Source organism: Jaculus jaculus, chromosome 4, assembly GCF_020740685.1.
Source record: "Jaculus jaculus isolate mJacJac1 chromosome 4, mJacJac1.mat.Y.cur, whole genome shotgun sequence".
In the NCBI taxonomy this organism is placed as follows: domain Eukaryota; kingdom Metazoa; phylum Chordata; class Mammalia; order Rodentia; family Dipodidae; genus Jaculus; species Jaculus jaculus.
The window spans coordinates 117,904,958-117,926,160 of record NC_059105.1 but is presented as its reverse complement, the minus strand read 5'-3'; the positions used below and the strand labels follow the sequence as shown (position 1 = coordinate 117,926,160).

The 21,203-nt window shown below is 46.9% G+C and overlaps 1 protein-coding gene across 3 annotated transcripts in view; it reads left to right on the top strand.

Annotated features, from left to right (window-relative positions):
* Nucleotides 1-21,203, top strand: part of Fam178b (family with sequence similarity 178 member B) — a 117,866-nt gene that overhangs the window by 87,416 nt on the left and 9,247 nt on the right. For all 3 annotated transcript variants that reach the window (XM_012951501.2, XM_004669805.2, XM_045148134.1), the window contains one exon: nucleotides 12,218-12,340. In XM_012951501.2, coding sequence (XP_012806955.1) covers nucleotides 12,218-12,340 — 123 coding nt within the window. The remainder of the gene's footprint in view (nucleotides 1-12,217; nucleotides 12,341-21,203) is intronic.

The following is a 21,203-nucleotide window of genomic DNA, read 5'->3' as shown; positions in this document are numbered from 1 at the left end:
CAGTGGCTAGAAGCAATAACACATACATATGTATTCTCTCTCTATCTCCCTCTTTCTTTCAGTCTTCCTCTCTTTCAAATAAGTAATAAATAAAGACATTACTATTTGCCTAGCTACCATATGAGCTGGGAGCCTGTATGGCATTTTATTTACTTATTTTTATTTTTTAAGGTAGGCTCTCTCTCTAGCCCAGGCTGACCTGGAATTCACTCTGTAGTCTCAGGGTGGCCTTGAGCTCATGGTGATCCTTCTACCTCTGCCTCCTGAGTGCCGGGATTAAAGGTGTGTGCCGCCATCCCTGGCTGCATTTTATTTAATTTTTTAAATATTTTATTTATTTGGAGGGAGATGGGACAAGGTGGGTGGGCATGCCAGAACTTCTTCCTAGGGCAAACAAACTCTAGACACATACACCACTTTGTGTGTATGGCTTTACGTCAGTACTAGGGAATCGAACCTGGTCTGGTAGACTTTGCAAGCAAGTGCCTTTAACCCTGGCCCAACATTTTATTAACTATGGTAAAACATGCATGACATATAAGTTACAGTTTCAACTTTTTTTTTTTGCATATGTAGTATGTTCATATGTGTGTGGAGGCTAGAAGTTGGCATTGAGTATCTTGCACCTTATTCTTTGAGACAGGATCGCTCTCTGAACCTCCAGCTCTATGATGCAGCTAGACTAGCCCCAGAGAGTCTTGGGTCTTGACTCCTCGGTGCTGAGATACAGCTACACTTCACCATGCCCAGTATTTTATGTGGGTGCTAGGAATACAAACTCAGGTGCCCATGCTTGCACAACAGGCATTTTACCCACTGAGACATCTCCCCAATCCCTGCTTTAATTTTTTTCTTAGAGACATTCTAAAAAGGCTGACTGTTGGTTAGGTTGTAGTTCCAACTGGGCTTGAACTTGAGATCCTCTTGCCTTGTCTTTCAGAGTGCTAGAATTACAGATGGGTACTATCATATCTGGCTTCATCTAAGCATTTGGAAGTGTTAAGCTGTCACCATGTTTAAGCATGCAAATTCGGTGGCATCACACACATTCACACTGTTGTGCAGCTAGCCCACCATCCATCTCTAGAGCTTTCCTGCTATCCATGCTGAAACAGTGTTCCCATTAAACACTGGTTTCCCATTCTCCTTCCCGCAGGGCCTCAGTTATATGACTGTTTATAGGTGGAAGAACAATAAAGATGGAAAGAATCACTATTAAATTAAAGCTGTTCCTGCCAGTGTCCCTTGGGTTCTAGTGTTAGCATCCCTGAGGCAGCAGGGGTGAGTTGGACTTTTTCCTCACTGTTGCTTTTCTATCTGAGATGCTCAGCAGCCTCCTAACAGCTAAGAGGCTGTGGCCTCTTGGAGGCACCAAGGATGTGACAAGGAGGTTAAAAATCCTTCCTCCCTAGGAATCTCTCTGGAGTTCCTAAAGAGTTGCAGGATCCAACTGAATCCCTGACTCACCACACTGGAAGAGCTAGGCACATGGGCAAAGGCCATATAACCCCTTTCTTAGTGCTGGCAGAATATTCTAGCACATCCTCAATTCAGGAGCCAAGAGCAAAATGCCATGACTGCAGAGAAGGAGCTCAGAAAGGTGACTGTTAGTCAGGTTGGAGCAGGGACTTAGTCTGGCTCTTGCTCCAGCTATCCCCTTAGCCTTAAACACTTTCCCCTTAGCATAGCAGGGCACTTAGCATGGCACAAGCTTGTCATTGTCCCCTCTTTCTGAAATATCACTTCCTCAAGGAAGCCTGGCCACCCATTCAAAATGCCCTGTCACCCTCCCTTACTTGTTCAGTGTCTGTGCCCCTTGACGACAAGGAATCAGTTTCTGCTCGGTACCTAGCCCATCTGCTCCTTAGACACTAACTAGGAATCTCATGTCCCAGGCTTGGCCTCAGATGCCAGGTGCCACTGGGCTTGGGGAGATAGGACCAGACAGCCCTGGAAGAGAGGTGAGCAAACCAGCTATGGTTACAGTGACTAACTCTGCCTGAGGACAGTGAGGCAGCCTCAGCCAGGTCTTAGAAGATGAGTCCAGTATTATGCATATATTTCTAGGAGAGGAAGCCAGAGACATGGCAGCTCTGGGGAAAGGAAGGTCTGGCAAGGGCCTTCCTGATGTACTGCCCCTCTATGAGCCCTGGCCAGGATGCTGGCTTCTTAGGTACTCCTTACCAGTCTGGTTTGTCAGACCCATTTTCCTTAAACTTGTCCCCAAAGAGCCACTTTGTCTGCACAGACATCCACAATACACTAACCTGCTACTTTTGCCAACCTGGCCTTACTAAATCAGCAGGCAGCATTCACTGTGCCTTTTTTTTTTTTTTTTTTTTTTTTTTTTTGGTTTTTTGAGGTAGGGTCTCACTCTGGTCCAGCCTGACCTGGAATTAACTCTGTAGTCTCAGGGTGGCCTTGAACTCATGGCGATCCTCCTACCTCTGCCTCCTGAGTGCTGGGATTAAAGGCGTGCTCCACCACGCCCTGCTCACTGTGTCTTGAGTGCTGTTCTCAGTGCTTCCCTTTGTCACAGACCTGTGCTGAAAAGGCTGATTGCTCTTCTCATCTTGACTTTATAGATGGAGAAACTGTGGCAGGAAAATTACTCTGGGTCACACAATAGGGATGTGGTGGAGCTAGGTTGTGCCCTTGACCACTTCAGCATGCTACCCCAACCTCTCCAGCCCCCTCTCCAGCTCTTGGCAGCCTGGAAAACTGTTAAGGGGTTTGGGGTTGAGAAGGGACTTGAATAGAAGCAGAGGCCTGGGGTTCAAGGTGGGTAGGAGGGGCTCCTCACCTTCAAACCTCAAGCCATAGTCTGATTTCTGGGAGAAGGAGGCAGGAAAACTTGACTTGAGGGACAACCAGTGGTTAGACTGCAACGACTCAGGAGAGTCCCAGGGTTGAACCAGTAATTCCTGTTGTTTGGTTGAATATTTCACAAACAGCAGCTGTTTGGCCTTAGGCCACAGTATGCTCCGGACTCTTTTCTGGGCACAAAAGATAGAGCAGAGTAGAACTCAGTTCCTTCCTTGTGATATTAAACTTTCAGAACTGACAGACACAGGTACTAAGTAAGAAGTAACATTTGGAGTGAAGTAACAAGTAGTAATGAGTGCTATGGAGAAAAATAAAGTCCACTAAGGGGGAGAGGAAGCATTGGATGGATGCAGTTTTATAAGAGTAAACAAAGAGGGGGCATTTGAGCTTAGAGCTGAAGAAGGTAGGAAAAAGGGAGGGAGGTTTCTTGGGGTGATCACTCCTGGCACAGGGAATAGCAAGGACAAAGACCTCTTAGGTTGAAGGGAAACAAAAGAGGCCAGTGTGTCTGGAGCAGAGAGCTGAGGGTAGAATAGCAGGGGCTACAGTAAGAGAGGTAAGTGGGGGCCCAGTCAGCCAGAGCTATAAGGCCATGATAAGAGCCACTAGTAGGATTTGGATAGAGGAGAGACAAAATTGATTTGTGCCAGGCGTGGTGGCACGTGCCTTTAATTCTGGCACTAGGGAGGCAGAGGTAGGAGGATTGCAGTGATTTTGAGGATAGCCTGAGAGTACGAGTACATGAACTCCAGGTCAGCCTGGGCTATAGTGAGACCGTATCTTGAAGAAAACCAAAACACCAAAAAAAAAAAAAAAAAAAAAAAATTTGTAAAAGTTTTTTATTTTATTTTATATTTGGTTTTTCGAGGTAGGGTCTCACTCCAGCCCAGGCTGACCTGGAATTCACTATGTAGTTACAGGGTGACCTCAAACTCACGGCGATCCTCCTATGTCTGCCTCCTGAGTCCTAGGATTAAAGGCATGCACCACCATACCCGGCTAAGATTTGTAAAAGTTTTAAGGTTTACTCTGGCTGCTATGTTGAGATTGTTGGGGATGGGGTGGTAGGAGATGACTGTAGTCATTCAGCAGTGGCAGTTGGCCTAAGGGCATAACAGCATAGGTGGGCAATAGCCAGATGCTAAGTCACTTCCCAAGGACACAGCCAGCAGAGATGTGGGAGGCAGGAATACTCCTGGAACTAGGCATGTTCAAAAGGAGGCATACTTTACTAGCCAAGCAAGATGCATCTGGAACAGGTTTGAGAGGAAACTGAGAGTTTGTTTCTTATCCCAGGGTGCTTCTTGGAACACAGCAAACTTTTTTTTTTTTGAGGGTCATGCTAAGTAGCCCAGGTTGGCCTTGAAGGCCTTGAATTTGAGATCCTTCTGCCTCAACCTCCCAAATCCTAGCATTTAGTGGTGTGCACCACCAAATCTGGAAGCAAACCATCTTCCAGTCAGTTTGGAAAGCATGGGCAGTGAAAATCAATTACATATCCTAAGAGAAGGTACCTCAGCCTAACAAAGCTGACCTTGGAGAGTTTGTGTTAAATAAGGGAGGGGCTGCTATTTAATTAGTACTCTAAGCAAGCACATAGGTAGAGGGTGAATGATGCTATGGAAAAATATGCAGGGCAAGTGTTTGGCAAGGATGGCAAGCACAAGGGAGGTAGGCTGCAGTTGGATGGACAGTGGGCTGGAACAAGGAAGAGGAAGTTCTAGTGTCTGTCCAAAAGTCCAGGAGGGCCCAGTCTCCAGAGAGCATCAGTAGGTTACTGGGGACCACCCTCCGTTCCACTCAGTGCCTCACAGACACTTAAAACATTGGCTATCTCTCCTATACAAATAGGAGCCACTACCCAGATTTGAGAGCAAGAACCACATGCTATATGAATAGTTACTTCGCCAGAATCTCTTCTGCCTTCTCTTGCCAGGCAACCAGCAAGGCCTGCGGAAGCCTGTCCTCTTGGGTGATCATCTGCTTCTTGCCCAGAGGTGTCTATCCTAATGGGTTTAGTGTTTGCTGAGTTTGCTCCCAGGAGTGGGAGTGCACATGCTGAGGATTCTGATCTGGCTCTGTCACCAAGGGACCTGCAGGCCCAAGCCCTGATCCAGGAGAGAGGCCCCAGCTGAAATTAAAAGAAAACCTACAATCAGATTGCAAGGGCAACAGCTTGCTATGCTGAGCACCACCAAGCTGCTTTCATGGAGTGAGAGGAAAAACCTGTGAACAGTGAGCCCTGTCCTGAGCTTTCCCTGCTGGCCGCTCCCTGGGCTCCTGCAGCAGGGAGGATCCTCCCCGTTAATCTGAGGCTGCACTGGGGACGTGGGCTGTGGGGCTGGGCAACCCTGTGCTTGCACAGCTGTGAGCCTCCAGCAAGTTACAGGGCAGGGCTGTTGTAGAAATTATCCTTTGGGAGGCTTTGCAAGGCAGTGTCTCTCTGGATTTGATGCAGCCCCAGATGGAGTTTCTCTTCACCCAGAACCTTCCTCCTTTTTCCTGCTGCCCCCTTCCCTCTTGGCAGAGAAGGCGTCTTTCCAGGAACCAAGGCCCACCCAACTCCTAGCCCACAGCCCAGCTCCTGTAGAGGGCTGTCTAAGGCTGAGACCATCTGAGGTGTCAAGTACATGCTAGAGGTTGCCGAGGTAGGGGGGCTTGGGAGCTCTGTCAGTAGCCAGTGGCCACACTCCACTTGTTAAATCTAAGGAGGTGATGTGTACTCGAACTCCCCAGGTTCTGCTCCTTCATCAGCATCTTTCCCCATTCCTAGGGTTGCACATGGAGGTAGGCCCTGCCTGCCTCTCTGCTCAGCCATACTTCAAAGTAGCTCTGGCAGCTGGACAGACCTTGCTGGGCTCAGCCCAGGCTGTCCAAACCTACTGCTTAGATTGGGTGGGCTAGAGGAAGGGGCCAGTTGCAACACCTGGATCAAGGCAAGACATAACCCCTCCCTAGGGTTTCAGAGCCAATTTGTTCAAGAGGGGAGGGCAGTTTCTTCAAAACTAAACAAGAGGTGGGTGGGGTGAGTCGTAGAGTAACACATCAATTGAATCCATGTGTGGACCTTGTGCAGAATCCCCATCTGGACAGACCAACTAAAAGGACATTTTTGAGATGGAGAAAACACAGATGGTGGATAATAATGCTTGGTAATTTTGTTAGACAAGAAAATAATACTATATAGAAAAAGAAAAATAAAAAGGCCAGGTGTAGTAGCACATTCCTGAATACCAGCACTCAGGAGGCAGAGGCAGGAGGATTTCTGCAATTTTGAGGCTATCCTGGTCTAAATAGTTCCAGGCCAAGTGGGGCTACAGTAGGGAGACCCTATCTTTAAAAATTTTGGGTCAGGTGTGGTGGCGCACACCTTTAATCACAGCACTCAGGAGGCAGAGGTAGGAGGATTGCCGTGAATTCAAGGCCACCCTGAGGCTCCATAGTGAAATCCAGGTCAGCCTGGGCTAGAGTGAGACCCTGCCTCAAAAATAAATAAATAAATAAAATAAAATAAAAATAAATTTGGAGCCAGGCATGGTGTCACATGCCTTTAATCCCAGCACTCACTGGGGAGGCAGAGGTAGGGGGATTGTCATGAGTTAGAGACCACCTATAGACTACATAGTGAACTCCAGGTCAGCCTGGACTAGAGCAAGACCCTACATAAAAAATTTATATATATATATATATATATATATATATATATATATATATATATAAAATACACATGCATATACGCATTATATATATAATATGGGCCAGGCGTAGTGGCGCACGTCTTTAATGCCAGCACTGGGGAGGCAGAGGAAGGATTGCCATGAGTTCAAGGCTACCCTGAGACTACATAGTGAAGCCCAGATCAGCCTGGGCTAGAGCAAGAGCCAACCTCAAGAAACCAAATAAATAGGGCTGGAGGGATGGCTTAGCAGTTAAGGCATTTGCCTGCAAAGCCAAAGGACCCAGGTTCAATTCCCCAGGACCCACATTAGCCAGATACACAAGGGGGTGCATGTGTCTGGAGTTCATTTGCAGTGGCTGGAGGCCCTGAGGCACCCACTCTCTCTCTCTCTTCCCCTCTTTCTCTGTCAAATCAATAAATAAAAATAAAATATTTTTTAAAAAACCAAGTAAATAAGTTTAGGGAGCTGGAGAAATGGTTTCACAGTAAGATGCTTGCGTACAAAACTTAAGCACCCAGATTCAATTCCCCAGGACCCACGTAAGCCAGATGCACAAGGTGGCACATGTGTCTAGAGCTCACAGTGGCCCTGCCACACCCATTCCTCTTTCTCTCAAATAATAACTAATTAAATAAATAAATTTGGCTAGCCATGGTGGTACATATCTTTAATCCCAACAGAGGGAGTTGGGGAGGTCAAGGTAGGAGAATCATTGTGAGTTCAAGGCCACCCTGAGAATACATAGTGAATTCCACATAGATCTGGGCTATCGGGAGACCATCCATACCTCAAAAAAAGAAGTAAATAAACAAACAAAGCTGGGGGCTGGAGAAATGGCTTAGAGGTTAAGGTGTTTGCCTGCAAAGCCAAAGGACCTCAGCTTAATTCCCCAGGACCCACATAAGCCAGATGCACAAGATGGCATATGCATCCGGAGTTCGTTTGTAGTGGTTAAAGGTCCTGGCATATCCATTCTCTCTCTTATAAATGAAAATAAGTGTTTTTTTTTTTTTTTTTTTTTGGAGGGGGAGAGGTGATTCAAGGTAGGGTCTCACTCTGGTCCAGGCTGATCTGGAATTCATTAAATACTCTCAGGGTGGCCTCAAACTCGTGGCAATCCTCCTATCTCTGCCTCCCAAGTGCTGGGATTAAAGGTGTGTGCCACCACGCTCAGCTTTTTTTTTTTTTTTTAATATGCCAGGCATGGTGGTACACGCCTTTAATTGCAGCACTCGGGAGACAGAGGTAGGAGGCTCACCATGAGTTTGAGGCCACCCTGAGGCTACAGAGTGAATTCCAGGTCAGCCTGGGCTAGAGTGAGACCCTACTTTGAAAAACCAAAAGTAATAATAAATAAATAAAAATAAATTTAAGGGCTAGAGAGATGGCTCAGCAGTTAAAGGTGCTTGCAAAGCCTAACAGCCTCAGTTTAGTTCCCTAGTACCCATGTAAAGCCAATTGCCAAAATGGCACATGCATCTGGAGTTCATTTGCAGTGGCAGGAGGCCCTGACCTACCCTTTTCTTCCCTTTCTCATTCTCTTTCTGCTTGCGAATAAATTTTTAAAAAGTAAAAACATTTAAATAAGACATCAGGGCTGGAGAGATGGCTCTGTGGTTAAAGATGTTGTTGCAGTCAGGTTTACACTGTTGGTAGAAATCACCCAACCAAGAGCAGCTTATGGGAAAGAGAGGTTTGTTTTGGCTTACAGGCTCGAGGGGAAGCTCCACAATGACAGGGGAAAATGATGGCATGAGCAGAGGGTGGACATCACCCCCTGGCCCACATAAGGTAGACAACAGGAACAGGAGAATGTGCCAGCCACTGGCATGGGGAAACTGGCTGTAACACCCATAAGCCCGCCTCCAACAATACACTGTCTCCACAAGGATTCAATTTCCAGTTGCCATTAGAACACCTAAGTTTATGGGGACACCTGAATCAAACCACCACATTCACCCCATGAACTGATAACCATACATAATATAAAATGCAACACATTCATCCAACTTTAAAATTCCCCATAGTTTTTATCAATTACAATGATGTTCATACACCTCCCTAGTCCAAGATCTTTTAACTAAGCCATAAGCAAAAAAAAAAAAAAAAAATCTCCCCCCAAAAAACCATAATGGCACAGAATAAACACACTGAAAAGATGGCATTGTGCATAGCAAAGAAACGTTCAGCCAATGCAAGATTTAAAACAACCAGGGCAAACATCAAGCTCTGTAGCTTCAAGTCCAACAACTCTACTAGTACCAAGTCTCCAAATTCGATAATCCTAACCAGCAACAAGTCTCTGGAGTTCCAATTCTATCCCTCCAGCTAGGCTACTCACAGTCCTGGAAAACTTCACTGGGGCTGGCAGTTCTCCTTAGCAGCCATCTGGTCGTCCCAGCATCTCCACAAGGTCTCCACTGCAACCCACGGTCCATCCTCATGGCCCCATGGGGTCTCCATGCAGGTATCCAGCAAACCTGCTTTACACAGCCCATGGCCATTTCCAAAACCCAAGACCGTGTTGCAAACTCAATGACCCTCTCCTTCCTGCATTTCTTTTAGTCCAAAATACCAGGTGGGGTGCCAATTTGTTAACCAGGGGAAAATAAAGCAGACTTTGAAGAACAGGACACTCCTTGAGCACTCAGGCCCCTTCAAAAGAGTCTACATTCTTCCTGTTGCCCCAGTGCAGGTCAGCTGGCCCAATCTCAATGGTTATAATCTCTCAGGTGCAACTGAACGGACAGCAGTTCACCCAAAGATTTTTTTTTTTCCTGTGCCATATCCCTCTGCTCACACCAATCCATTTCTGTGCAATGCAACCCTGTACAACTTCTCAGGACACAGACATAACAGCAAGCTTTTCACACAGACTGCCAGCCCAGTCCAAGCAAAGCCTTTTCTCACCCTCATAAGCCAAACCTCACAGTCCATAGTTCTTACTGCAGTCAGGTCTTTCAACTCTGACCAGAATAGTCCATCAAGCTATACTTACAGTACTGCAAAGTATCTCTTAGGTTAAAGTTTCAGATCCTTCCACATTCCTTTTGAAAATCAGCTCCAGGGCTGGAGAGATGGCTTAGCAGTTCAGGCATTGGCCTGCAAAGCCAAAGGATCCTGGTTCAGTTCTCCAGGACTCACGCAAGCCAGATGTACAAGGGGGTGCATGCGTCTGGACTTTGTAGTGGCTGGAGGCCCTGCTGTGCCCATTCTCTCCTTCTCTCTCTCTCCTCCCTTCTTTCTCTTTCAAATAAATAAATGTATTTTTTTAAAAAAGAAAGAAAATCAGCTCCAAAAGGCCAAAGCCACACAGTCAGGTGACTAGCAGCTACCCCACTCCTCAGTACCCCTCTACTGTCGCAGTCAGGTTCACACTGCTGGTAGAAATCATCCAACCAAGAGAGTTTGTGAGAAGAAGAGGTGTGTTTTGGCTTACAGGCTTGAGGGGATGCTCCATAATGGCAAGGGAAAACGATGGCATGAGCAGAGGGTGGACATCAACCCCTGGCCCACATAAGGTGGACAGCAGGAATAGGAGAATGTGCCAAATACTGACATGGGGAAACTGGCTATAACACCCATAAGCCCGCCCCCAACAATACACTGTCTCCAGGAGGCTTCAATTTCCAATTTCCATCAGCTGGGGAACCTAGAATCCAGAACACCTAAGTTTATGGGGGACACCTGAATCAAACCACCATAGGTGCTTACTTGCAAAGCCTGAAACCTGGGTTCAGTTCCCCAGTACCCATGTAAATCTGTATGCACAAAATGATACATGTGTCTGGAATTCATCTGCAGTGGCAGTAGACCCTGGTGCACCCATACTCACTGTGTCCCAAATAAATAAAATACAAAAAAAGAAGGTCTGGGCATGGTCGTGCATGCCTTTAATCCCAGCACTCGCCCCAGAGGTAGGCAGCTCACAGTGAGTTAGAGGCCAGCCTAAGCTAGAGTGATACCCTACCCCAAAAAATAAAATAAAATAAAAATTTAAGCTGGGCGTGGTGGCTCACATCTTTAGTCCCAGCACTCAGAAGCTGAGGTAGGAGGATCTCTATCCTTTCAAAGCTAGCCTGGATCTATAGAGTGAGTTCCAGTTCAGCCTGGGCTGGAGTGAGAGCCTGCCTCAAAAAAAAAAAAAAAAAAAAGCAAAAATAATTTTCTTTGTTGGGGGGGGGGAGGGTTTGAGGTAGGATCTTGCTCTAGCCCAGGCTGAGTTGAAATTCACTGTGTAGTCCCCAGCTGGCCTCAAATTGACAGCAATACTTTTACTTTGGCTTCCCAAGTGCTGGGATTAAAAGCGCGTGCCACCATGCCTAGCCAGTAAATAATTTTTTTAAATAGACCATGGGGTTGGAGGGAGGGCTCAGCAGTTAAGATGCTTGCCTACAAAGTCTAATGGCTTGGGTTCGAGTTCCTAATACCTACGTAAAGCCAGATGCACAAAATAATGCATGCATCTGGAGTTAGTTTGCAGCAGTGGAGGCTCTGGCACACCCATTCTCTTTCTCTCTATCTTCTTGCAAATAAATACAAATATTTGAGAAAAAAATAGGGCATATGCTAGGGCTCTTGCCACGACAAATAAACTGCAGATTGTATGTGCCATTTTGTGCATCTGGCTTTTAAAATATATAATTTTTTGTTATTTGTTTATTTGAGAGAGAGGGAAAGAGGCAGATAGAGAGAATGGACATGCCAGAACCTCTAGCATTTCAAATGAACTCCACATACATGTGCCACCTTGTACATCTGCCTTACATGTGTCCTTAGGCTTCACAGGCAAGTGCCTTAACCACTGAGAAATCCCTCCAGTTTTGTGGGTTTTTTGTTTGTTTTGTTTTGTTTTTTGGTTTTTTAAGGTAGGGTCTCAGTCCAGCTCAGGCTAACCTGGAATTCACTATGTAGTCTCAGGGTGGCCTTGAACTCATGGCAATCCTCCTGCCTCTGCCTCCCAAGTACTGGGATTAAAGGGGTGCACCACCATGTCTGACTTCCTCCAGGTTTTTATGCAGGTACTAGGGAATCAAACCAGGGCAGTCATGCTTTACAGCAAGTGCCTTTAACTTCTGGGCCATCTCTCCAACTCAGGAAATACATTTTTTAAAGTTGTGCTGTTGGGTTGTTGAGTATTATTAGATTATTGGCCAGATCTTACTTTTATTTTTTTTATGAGTAAGAAAACTCAATAATTAGGATATTGGGAGGGCAAGGAGCATGGTAGGGATGGAGAAAAGGATTGGCAGACAGACTGATTGATGACTGAGGTCATTGCCCACAGGATGAACATATGGGGCTAAGGACACACACTCCCCTCATCATGTGGGTTGAACATATCAGTAACAAGCTCAGTGATAAGAGGGCTGCAAGGAGAGAAGAAGGCTGGCAGCTGAGGAGGGTAAGATCCTGCTCAGATCCAAAGGGAACCTTGTTCTGACTCTTGGTTCTTCAGGGACTTGCACTAAATCTTTAAACCTCAGGATACCCTGCCAAACACCATGTGTGTGTATGTGTGTTTGTGTACTTCCTCTTGGGAAGAAGGGGTGTGGTCCTTAGGTACAAGAGGCCACACAGCTCATAAAGAAGTGGATTCAGATCCTAGAAGACGACCTATGTTATGACCCTCTGCCACCAGCTGAAGGTATCCTCAGGGCATCCGTGCACACTCCATGAGTGACAGCCTCTCTTCTCTTCCTCCTCCGCAGCTGTCCTTGCTCAGCCAGCTCATCAGCCTCATGAGGCCATCATCCCTCGGGCAGTACTTGAGTACTAAATCCTTGCCATCCTGCCAGGGGCAGCAGCCAAAAGCCAGTGAGTTAGACCATAAGGTAAGCACCCCAGCACCTGCTTGCCTCCACCAGGGCCCTGATACCACATGTAGAGGGGAGGCCAGGGCTGTCCCCATTGCATAGCCTGAGGGGCCTGTGGCTGGTAGTCTTCCCAGATCCTCAGACAGTGCCAGAAGAGGTCAGTAGGCTGCCTTCTGTGTGAAGAGGAAGCTCTCAGATCACCAGATCACCTTCACACCACCACCAAGTCTGCAATTAGCACCCTTGCCCACTGTTCATTCAGGCAGAGGAGAGGCTGTGTATAGCTGTATCTAGACTCCATGTATACTTCTAATGTGATTGTGATAGCCCAAGCCCTTGACCTTTCCCCAGTTCTTCCTAATGAACTGTGACATGGACATTGACCAGCTTTTCTGAAAGCCCCACTTTGGTGGGAGTCAGTAACTCTGGGTCAGGAGGTTGCAGGTTAGAAATACTATGAGGCCTATGGGTCCCTTAGGGTTCTTGTCAGAGCAGGGACTCTAGTGTGGGTGATGGGCCTTCAAAGTGGATGTCCCAGGCCCAGCTCTCTTGGGCATAGGGGCTATATCTCTCTCAGTTCTCCTATCCCTAGAAACTCAGGATGAAGGTTGGAGATAGGGATCTTCCTGATTCAGGAAGACAGAAATTTAAAAATTGCTCTCTGAAGTCAGATGTTGGCAATCCAGAAGTCCAACCTTTGGGCATCACTCTACAAATCAGATAAGTGAATTAATTACTTAATGAACACAAATGAACCATTAAGAAGATATAATAATCCCCAGGTGCATGCTCCTCTTCCAGAACATGCTGGGAAGGTTATCTGCCTTGTACCTTTTTCATGCCTTCAGGAGGGTATAGCCTCCCAAGAGAGTGGGAGCCATCTGTACACCCTTTCTGCTTTGCTAAATATTTACCAGGAAACAGAAGCTGCTTACAGAGGCTGTGAAGGAGGTGGGCCCAGCTCTTAAGGGTCTTAGATCTCAGCAGGGCACCAGAGGTTTAGGGATGGCAGGAGAAGGGGAGGAGCTAGAAAAGAGAAGAAGCTGTTGTCTGGAATGGCTGAGTCTAGAGTGCTTCCATGGGCCTCAGGGCCAGCTTACAACCTCTCCCAGCAGAAGAGTGGCTCCCAGAAGGTCCCACACTTACTTGGCTTACTGCATTTCAGACTGTGCAACAGCTTGGGGGTGTGGAGATGAGAGTAGGCTGTGATCCTTTATTTATTTTTTATTTTTATTTATTTATTTACTTGTTTACTTGACAGAGGTGGGGAGAGAGAGAGAGAATGGGTGTGCCAGGGCCTCTAGCCACTGCAAATGAACTCCAGACACGTGTGTCCCATTGTGCATCTGGCTTACATGGGTCATGGGGAATTGAACCTGGGTCCTTTGGTTTTGCAGGCAAATGCCTTAACTGCTAAGCCTCTCCAGCCCTGTGATACTTTATTTTGAGGGCTGCACTGACTCAGAGTAGGCTATGCAAAACTATCCTGTCCCATCCTTGGTCTATGGAGAGTGACCAGCAGCTTGGAGGGTCCACATGCCATGGGATACTCAGTGCTCAAAAAGCAAAGAATGTGTGTTTGGAAGCAACATAAAGTGCAGGTGAGGCCAAGGCAGCTCTTAGAACTCCTGCTATAGCCCAGGGTCATTATAGAGCCACTGAGCTCCCTTTTCTCAGCCTCTGATGGTAAGGTAGCCTAGAGTAGAGGAGGGGGACAAGTGGGGCTGGTGGGATGCCAGGGTGGAGAGAAATGTTGCATAGACCCAGCAGTTCTGTCCCCAGGCTGGGTGCTGAGCTGACTGGGAGGGGCCCGGTGGGACAGGTGACTGGGCTCCTGCTCCCACCTCAGCTGACTGACTGACTCCTCATTAGGCCTGAGCATGTTTCATCTTCAAAGACAAGAAGGGGATACTCACCAGTCAAAATGAGCAACGGCGTCATCCGCCCTGTTTTACGGGGAGTGGTGGTCTGGGCTGGGGCTGGGCCTTTCATCCCAGAACTCAAAGTCTTTACCTTTATACTCCCTGAATACAGTAGGGAAACAGAGGCCAGAGTCAGGGCAGCTTGAAGTGACTCCTTGAGAAGGAAATGGCTACTTTCCCAGCTCCTGGTGCTGCCACGCACCCACCCAGCTCACTCCTGTCTGGGAGATTTCCTGTCCTAAATGGTGGGGGTCATAACCCTCCTCCAGCCCTGCAAATAAACACTGCTGCCTGCTCTTCTCCCCACCTCCTCTTTCTGTCTGTGGCTGACCCAGCCACTTCCCTCCCTCTGGGAAGAGGCTCATGGACCTATATGGCTCCACAATTGTTCCTTGTCTGGCACACCATGTCCCACAGCATTGCATCTTACTTTTGCCAGTGAACAAATGAATCATGTTTTAATCCCTCTCTCCCCATCTGAACTCTCTACCCTGTTCTGGCCATCTACTCTCCTGCCTTCATTCTGGAACCTGCTGTCCCTCTGCATGCCCTCTGACCAGTAGCAGCTCACTGATCTCTTAATGTCCTTGTACCATTAAGACCACAAGCATGTATGGAGCCCTAGACTTCAGAAGCATTACCTTGGGTAATGAAAGAACCAATCACAGTGCATTGTTGGTAATTATAAGTTAGTGAGGTTCCTGCCTGGGAAAGCTAACCACCAAGTACTTTAAGAACAGAAGAAATTGCTCTGGTTTCCACTCTGGGGGGGGGGGGGGTGGAGCTAAATATGAAACAGGGAGAAACATGGGTTTCCATGCAGACTGCTTGTCACATGTAGAATATAAGAGCATCCATGGTGGACTGGGGATATTGCTCAATGGTAGAGTGGGTCGAGAGCAAATATGAATCCCTGGGTTTAATTCCCAGCACCATAAAAAAAAAAAAAAAGAAGGAGTAAAGGGTACAGCCAGGTGTGGTTCTTGGGAGATTGAGATTGGGGGATTGCTGCCTTGATTGAAGTCTAGATCAACCTGCAGAATACTTTTAGCATTTTAGAGTTCTGGACCCACTGGCTAACATCTGTAGTCCTGGTTACTTGGGAGGCTGTGATAGAATCCATTGCTTAACCAGGACTTTAAGGCCAGCCTGCTATTATAACAAGACTCTGTCTCAAAAACTGATTAGCCAGCTCTTTCAATTGCTGAATAAATAATCTTTGCTTTTCTGAAAAAGCAAATGTTTAGCCAGGCGTGATGGTACACACCTGTAATCCCAGCACTTGGAAGGCAGAAGTAGGAGGACTCTGATGAGTCTGAGCCCATCCTGGGACTACAGAGTGAGTGCCAGGTCAGCATCAACTAGAGTTAAGACCCTACCTAGAAAAAAAAATAAAAAAATAAAAATAACAAATGATTGAAGTGTTGAGTCCCTTGTAAGTAATCCAGGACCATCGTTTCGCCTGGTTTGAGCTGGGCTCACCCAGAGAAAAATAAACATCTAGGTGGGAAGATGTTTGGAGCCTGGCACCTCCCAGTGGGAGGCAGGCATCCTGTCAGGCAGAGCCAGGTGAGACTGGACACCATTTACATAAAGTAGAGTGTAATAATCTGAGGGTTGACCTCCCAATGCTTCCCTTTGGCCCAGGGACATGATTCTGCAAGACAGCACCTTCCCAGGCTGCTATAAGACTGGCCTTTTGGCTGCAGGCAGACAAACATTGTGTAACTTGACTCAATTTGCCACTGTCTCCTCCAAACTAGCAGCTCAGTCCTCCAACCCAGAACTATGGTTTCCTGGGGCATTTTGCTTCAGTTTCAGTGGGTGTTAACTGTATGTGGCAGACTCGGTTTAATTGTGTTGTGTCCAATCTCAGTGTCATGGCCCATTCACTTTTATTGAGGTGGCTGATATTTTGGTCTTGGTTAAATCTCATGCTTCCTGTTAAACACACTTTAAGTTGGTTTTTGCTTTCCCCACATGCCTGTTGCATGTATACACGTATATATGTGTGCACACACATACACTTTTGTTTTTGTCAGTGCTGGGGTTGAAACCCAGGGCTTCTTCCATGCTCAGCACATGCTCTTCTACTGAGCTACACCCATAGCCCAGATGCTATATCAGTGAGAAGTTTTCCCCCTTAGAAGAAGCAGAATCTTTATTGTGGGATGGGATTTTTCTCTCTAGTTGGTTAGATTTGGAGTCCAGGAGGAAATTAACTCTCCCCCATTGTGGGAAGAAAACTAAGGATGAGGAGCAGAGCTGAGGCACTGGGACCCTGATGCCTTTCTTCCAGCCTGCCAGTGTCCTCCAGAGATGACAGCCTGGCACTCATTGAGGACTGTGCATTTATGACTATCAGGCAGAGTCTGGGTTGATCACAGCAACTTCTTTCAGGAGAACTTCTTGTCAAGTCCCAGGCTTGAGCTCTGTGCTCCTAAGACCAGAGGCATGTTTGTTTCTGGAGAAACAATGTGTTTTGTGAAGAAGTGACAGGGGCTGCAGGGGTGCTCCTTATGTGGGTGGTGCTGGCAGTAGGACCTACCCAGCTATAATTCCATGTAGCTCCCTCCAATGTGGGCATGAACCTTCTGTGTGTTTGTATGCAAGCACCTTGTGTACATCTCCTATGAATCCTGTGGTGTGCCAGGTGTGTTGAGAGAGCTGGTGAACAAGTTTTACTGCTTTTGCTACTGCAACTGTAGACTGCAGCTGTCTGTCCCTGTGCTGCATGACCCTGCCAAGAGCTGCTTTAATGGGTGGTTGTGGTGGGAAAAGGCCAGCTCTCACTCACTACAGGGGCAGGGCAGGGCAGGGCAGGGCAGGGCTGGGCTGGTGGAGGGTGTGCTGTCCTTTGCCAGTTCTGTGTTTGCCTGTGCCTCTCTCACTTTCACCCCCAGCAAGGGGACATGTATTCCCTCAGGCTTGCCTTGAGTCTATGCCTGTCATCCTCAAAGACAAGTGGAGCTTGGAGCCATTGCCCTTTCCCTTGTTCTGTGCCTTCTCACCTGGAAGTACATTCCTTTCCTCCCCAGTCCTCACTTACACAGTAGGATTCCCTGTCCTACAGGGCTGCAAACTTGGCTCAGGCCAAGGTTAGGAGGGTTGGAAGGAAACTGCTTGGATTTGAGGAAGGGAAAATAGACATTCAGTCTCCTGGCTAGTTCCTCCTCCTTTGGCTAGTCTGTGGTTCCTTCCTCCAAAATGAGTAGCATCAGACATCTTTTGACTTAAATCTTCAAGACACGACTTCTGGAAAGCTGACCCTGTGGGAGAGGGGAGCTGGATGTAGATCTTGGGAGTTGTAGGCCTAGGCCCAGACCAGCTTTCCTTAGCTCCTAGGAATTCTGGCTCCTTTGCAAGAACATGTGCAAGGCTTACTGTGGCAGGGTTAAGCCCAGGAGGCAGGCTGGGTTTTTCAGGCAACTTTGTTCAAGCCCAGGCAGCTAGAGGGCTTGGCAGCATTGGGTCCTGCTGTTACTCCAACTGGCCCTGTGCTTTGGGGAATCCTTTAGAATTTCCCTTCCTGGGCAGGTGACTGGGCACCTTCTGACTTGACACTCTTCCTGGGGTACTTTGTTGTATAAATCCTTGTGGCGGCTCTATGTAGTGTTTTCCTCCCATTCATACCTGTTACATCATGCTGAAATCCTGCCACCTGAAGCCTCTGTCAACTAGCTTCAGTTGCCTTCATGGGCTACAGCCTTACAGATCAAACCACACCATTTGAGTCCAAGCAGTGAATGTCCTTTTCAAAAGCTCTGTAGTCTGATGGCCATGACTTTGCTTCTGCTGGTCCTCTGCCCTGCACTGCCCTTGCCTATCCTTTGATGGGGAAGGGAATAACTATCAGTTCACTCTACCCATGGCTTGTGTATTTGTGTCTTACAACTGAACAGAAGTGCTTATGAGACTGAGTCTAGAGTGTGTCTCGATTTCTGCTCCCCATTGAAATGCCTGGACTGAGCAGATCCAATATTCACTATTCACACTGGCCTATACCCAGTCTTAGAACAAGTGAAGGAGCAGGACTCCAAGTGGTATGTCTAAGCTACAGAGGCTGACTGGGGAGAAGTGGGGAACACACCTTCACAAAGCTCAGGGCTTTCTCAGCTATTGATGGCACCCTTCATTCTTTTGTTTTGCTTTTTGAAGTAAGGTATAGCCCGTGCTGACCTGGAATTCACTATGTAGTCTTAGGATGCCCTCAAATTCACAGTGATCCTCCTACCTTTGCCTCCCTAGTGCTGGGATTAAAGGTGTGCGCCACCATGCCTGGCTTCCCTCCACTCTTGACCTCCTTTCTGTCCCATCAACTTTGACATTGCTAGGCCTGTTTAATTTTTTTTCTTTTTCTCTTTTCTTTGAGGTAAGGTTTTGCTATATCGCAGGCTAACCTGGAATTCACTATGCAGTCTCAGGGTGGCCTTGAACTCATGGCAATCCTCCTATCTCTGCATCCCTAGTGCTGGAATTAAAGGCATATGCCACCATGCCTGGCAATTTTTATTTTGTTGTTGTTTATTTGCAAGCGAAGAGAGAGAATGGGAGTGCCAAGGACTCATGTTATTGCAAATGAGCTCCAGATACTTGTGCCACTTTGTGCATCTGGCTTTATGTTGGTACTAGGGAATTGAACACACACTAACAGGCTTTGCAAGCAAATGCCTTTAACCAATGAACCACCTCTCCAACCCTGTTTTTACTTTTTTTCTCAATTTTTTTTTTTTTTTGGTTTTTTTTGAGGTAGGGTCTCACTCTGGTCCAGGCTGACCTGGAATTAACTCTGTAGTCTCAGGGTGGCCTTGAACTCATGGCGATCCTCCTACCTCTGCCTCCCGAGTGCTGGGATTAAAGGCGTGTGCCACCACGCCCGGCTTTTCTCAATTTTTATTAACATTTTCCATGATTATAAAAAATATGCCATGGTAATACCCTCCCTCCCCCACCCACTTTCCCCTTTGAAATCCCATTCTCCATCATATCCCCTCCCCATCTCAATCAGTCTCTCTTTTATTTTGATGTCATGATCTTTTCCTCCTCTTATGATGGTCTTAGTGTAGGTAGTGTCAGGCACTATGAGGTCATGGATATCCAGGTCATTTTATGTCTGGAGGGAGCACGTTGTAAGGAGTCCTACCCTTCCTTTGGCTCTTACATTCTTTCTACCACCTCTTCTGCATTAGACCCTGAGCCTTGAAGGTGTGATTGAGATGTTAGTCAGCACTCCAGTCACTTCTTTCCAACACTATGATACCTTCTGAGTCATCCCAAGGTCACTGCCATCTGAAAAGAGAAGATTCTCTACCCAAAGTGAGAGTAGTATTAATATAAGGGTATAAATATTAAGGGAAGTGCTTACTGTGCAGTTTGATAACCATAGTATGTACATTTTTCCAGACATCAGCAGATGTTACACCCCTAGGGCTCATGGCTACCCCCGCCTTAAGTTTTCAGTATCAGGGATGTGTTTGCCCCCATGGAGTGGGCCTCCAGTCTAACTGGAGGGCAGTTGGTTTCCACCATGACAGATGTGCCACTATTGCACCCATTGGCTCCTTTGGCCTGGCTGGCCAATTATAAGGCATGCAGTGTCCACTGTTGAGTATCTTCACTGTTAGTATCTCTTTCTCCCATTGAACTACATGTAGAATGGCTTCTTCCAGCTTTCTGTCAGCTGGTCTAGACGGAGGTGGTTATCAGCTCAGTTCCAGCAGGATTTCTCAGTGGCCTTGCAGCCCAAGTATGTGGAGTCTTCAGCAATAGGGTCTTACCATCTATTCCTGGTGGGAAACCAAGGGCCTCGGCAATGGCCTATAATGTTTTAGGGGCATCAGTGACCTCCCTGGCCAACAACTCACTGGGGGTATCCCATCCCTGGCACTGAAAATTTTCTAACAATGAGTTTTCCATTTTCTGAAACCGGAGGATTCCATATGATTTATTTGCATCCTATAGATTTTGATTGGCCCTCCCTCCACCTTTCCTTTACTCAATCTGTTCCCCTGACCTCACTTTGGGCCTTTTTACCCCGTTAATCTATTCTTCTACTTACATATATACAATACCAACCTATTAAGTACCCTCTTCCTTTCCTTTCTCTTCCCTTTATATCTCCTTTTTAACTTACTGGCCTCTGCTACTGAGTTTTTTACTTCTCACACAGAAGCCCAGTAGCTAGGATCCACATATGAGGGAGAACATGTGGCACTTAGCTTTCTGGACCTGGGTTACCTCACTTAGTATAACCCTTTCCAGATCCATCCATTTTTCTGCAAATTTCATAACTTCAGTTTTCTTTACTGCTGAGTAGAACTCCATTTTATAAATGTGCCATATCTTCATTATCCACTCATCAGTTGAGGGATTTTTTTTTTTTTTTGGTTTTTCGAGGTAGGGTCTCACTCTGGTCCAGGCTGACCTGGAATTAACTCTCTAGTCTCAGGGTGGCCTCGAACTCTCAGCGATCCTCCTACCTCTGCCTCCCGAGTGCTGGGATTAAAGGCGTGCGCCACCACGCCCGGCTGGTTTTTTTTTTTTTTTCAAGGTAGGGTCTCACTTTAACCCAGGTTGTCCTGGAATTCACTGTATAGTCTCAGGGTGGTCTCAGATTCACTGACATCCTCCTACCTCTGTCTCCCAAGTGTTGGGATCACAGTAGTGCACCACCTCACCTGGCTTTGCTTTTAGCTTTTATTTGTCTATTAATTATGTGTATGAACATGTGTATGCCGTAGTGTGCAGGTGCACTAGGATGCCTTTTTCATCTGGTTTTATGTGAGTGGTAGGGAGTTGAACCTGGGCCAGAAGGCTTTGCATGCAAGTGCCTTAACAGCTGAGCCATCTCTGCAGCCCTAGGCCTCCCTTAAGTGGAAATACAAATCCTGATCACATTGAGATGGCTCCTTAGGCTTAGTTGGACCCAGGGGCTACACAGCATTACTGTGTTGTGTATT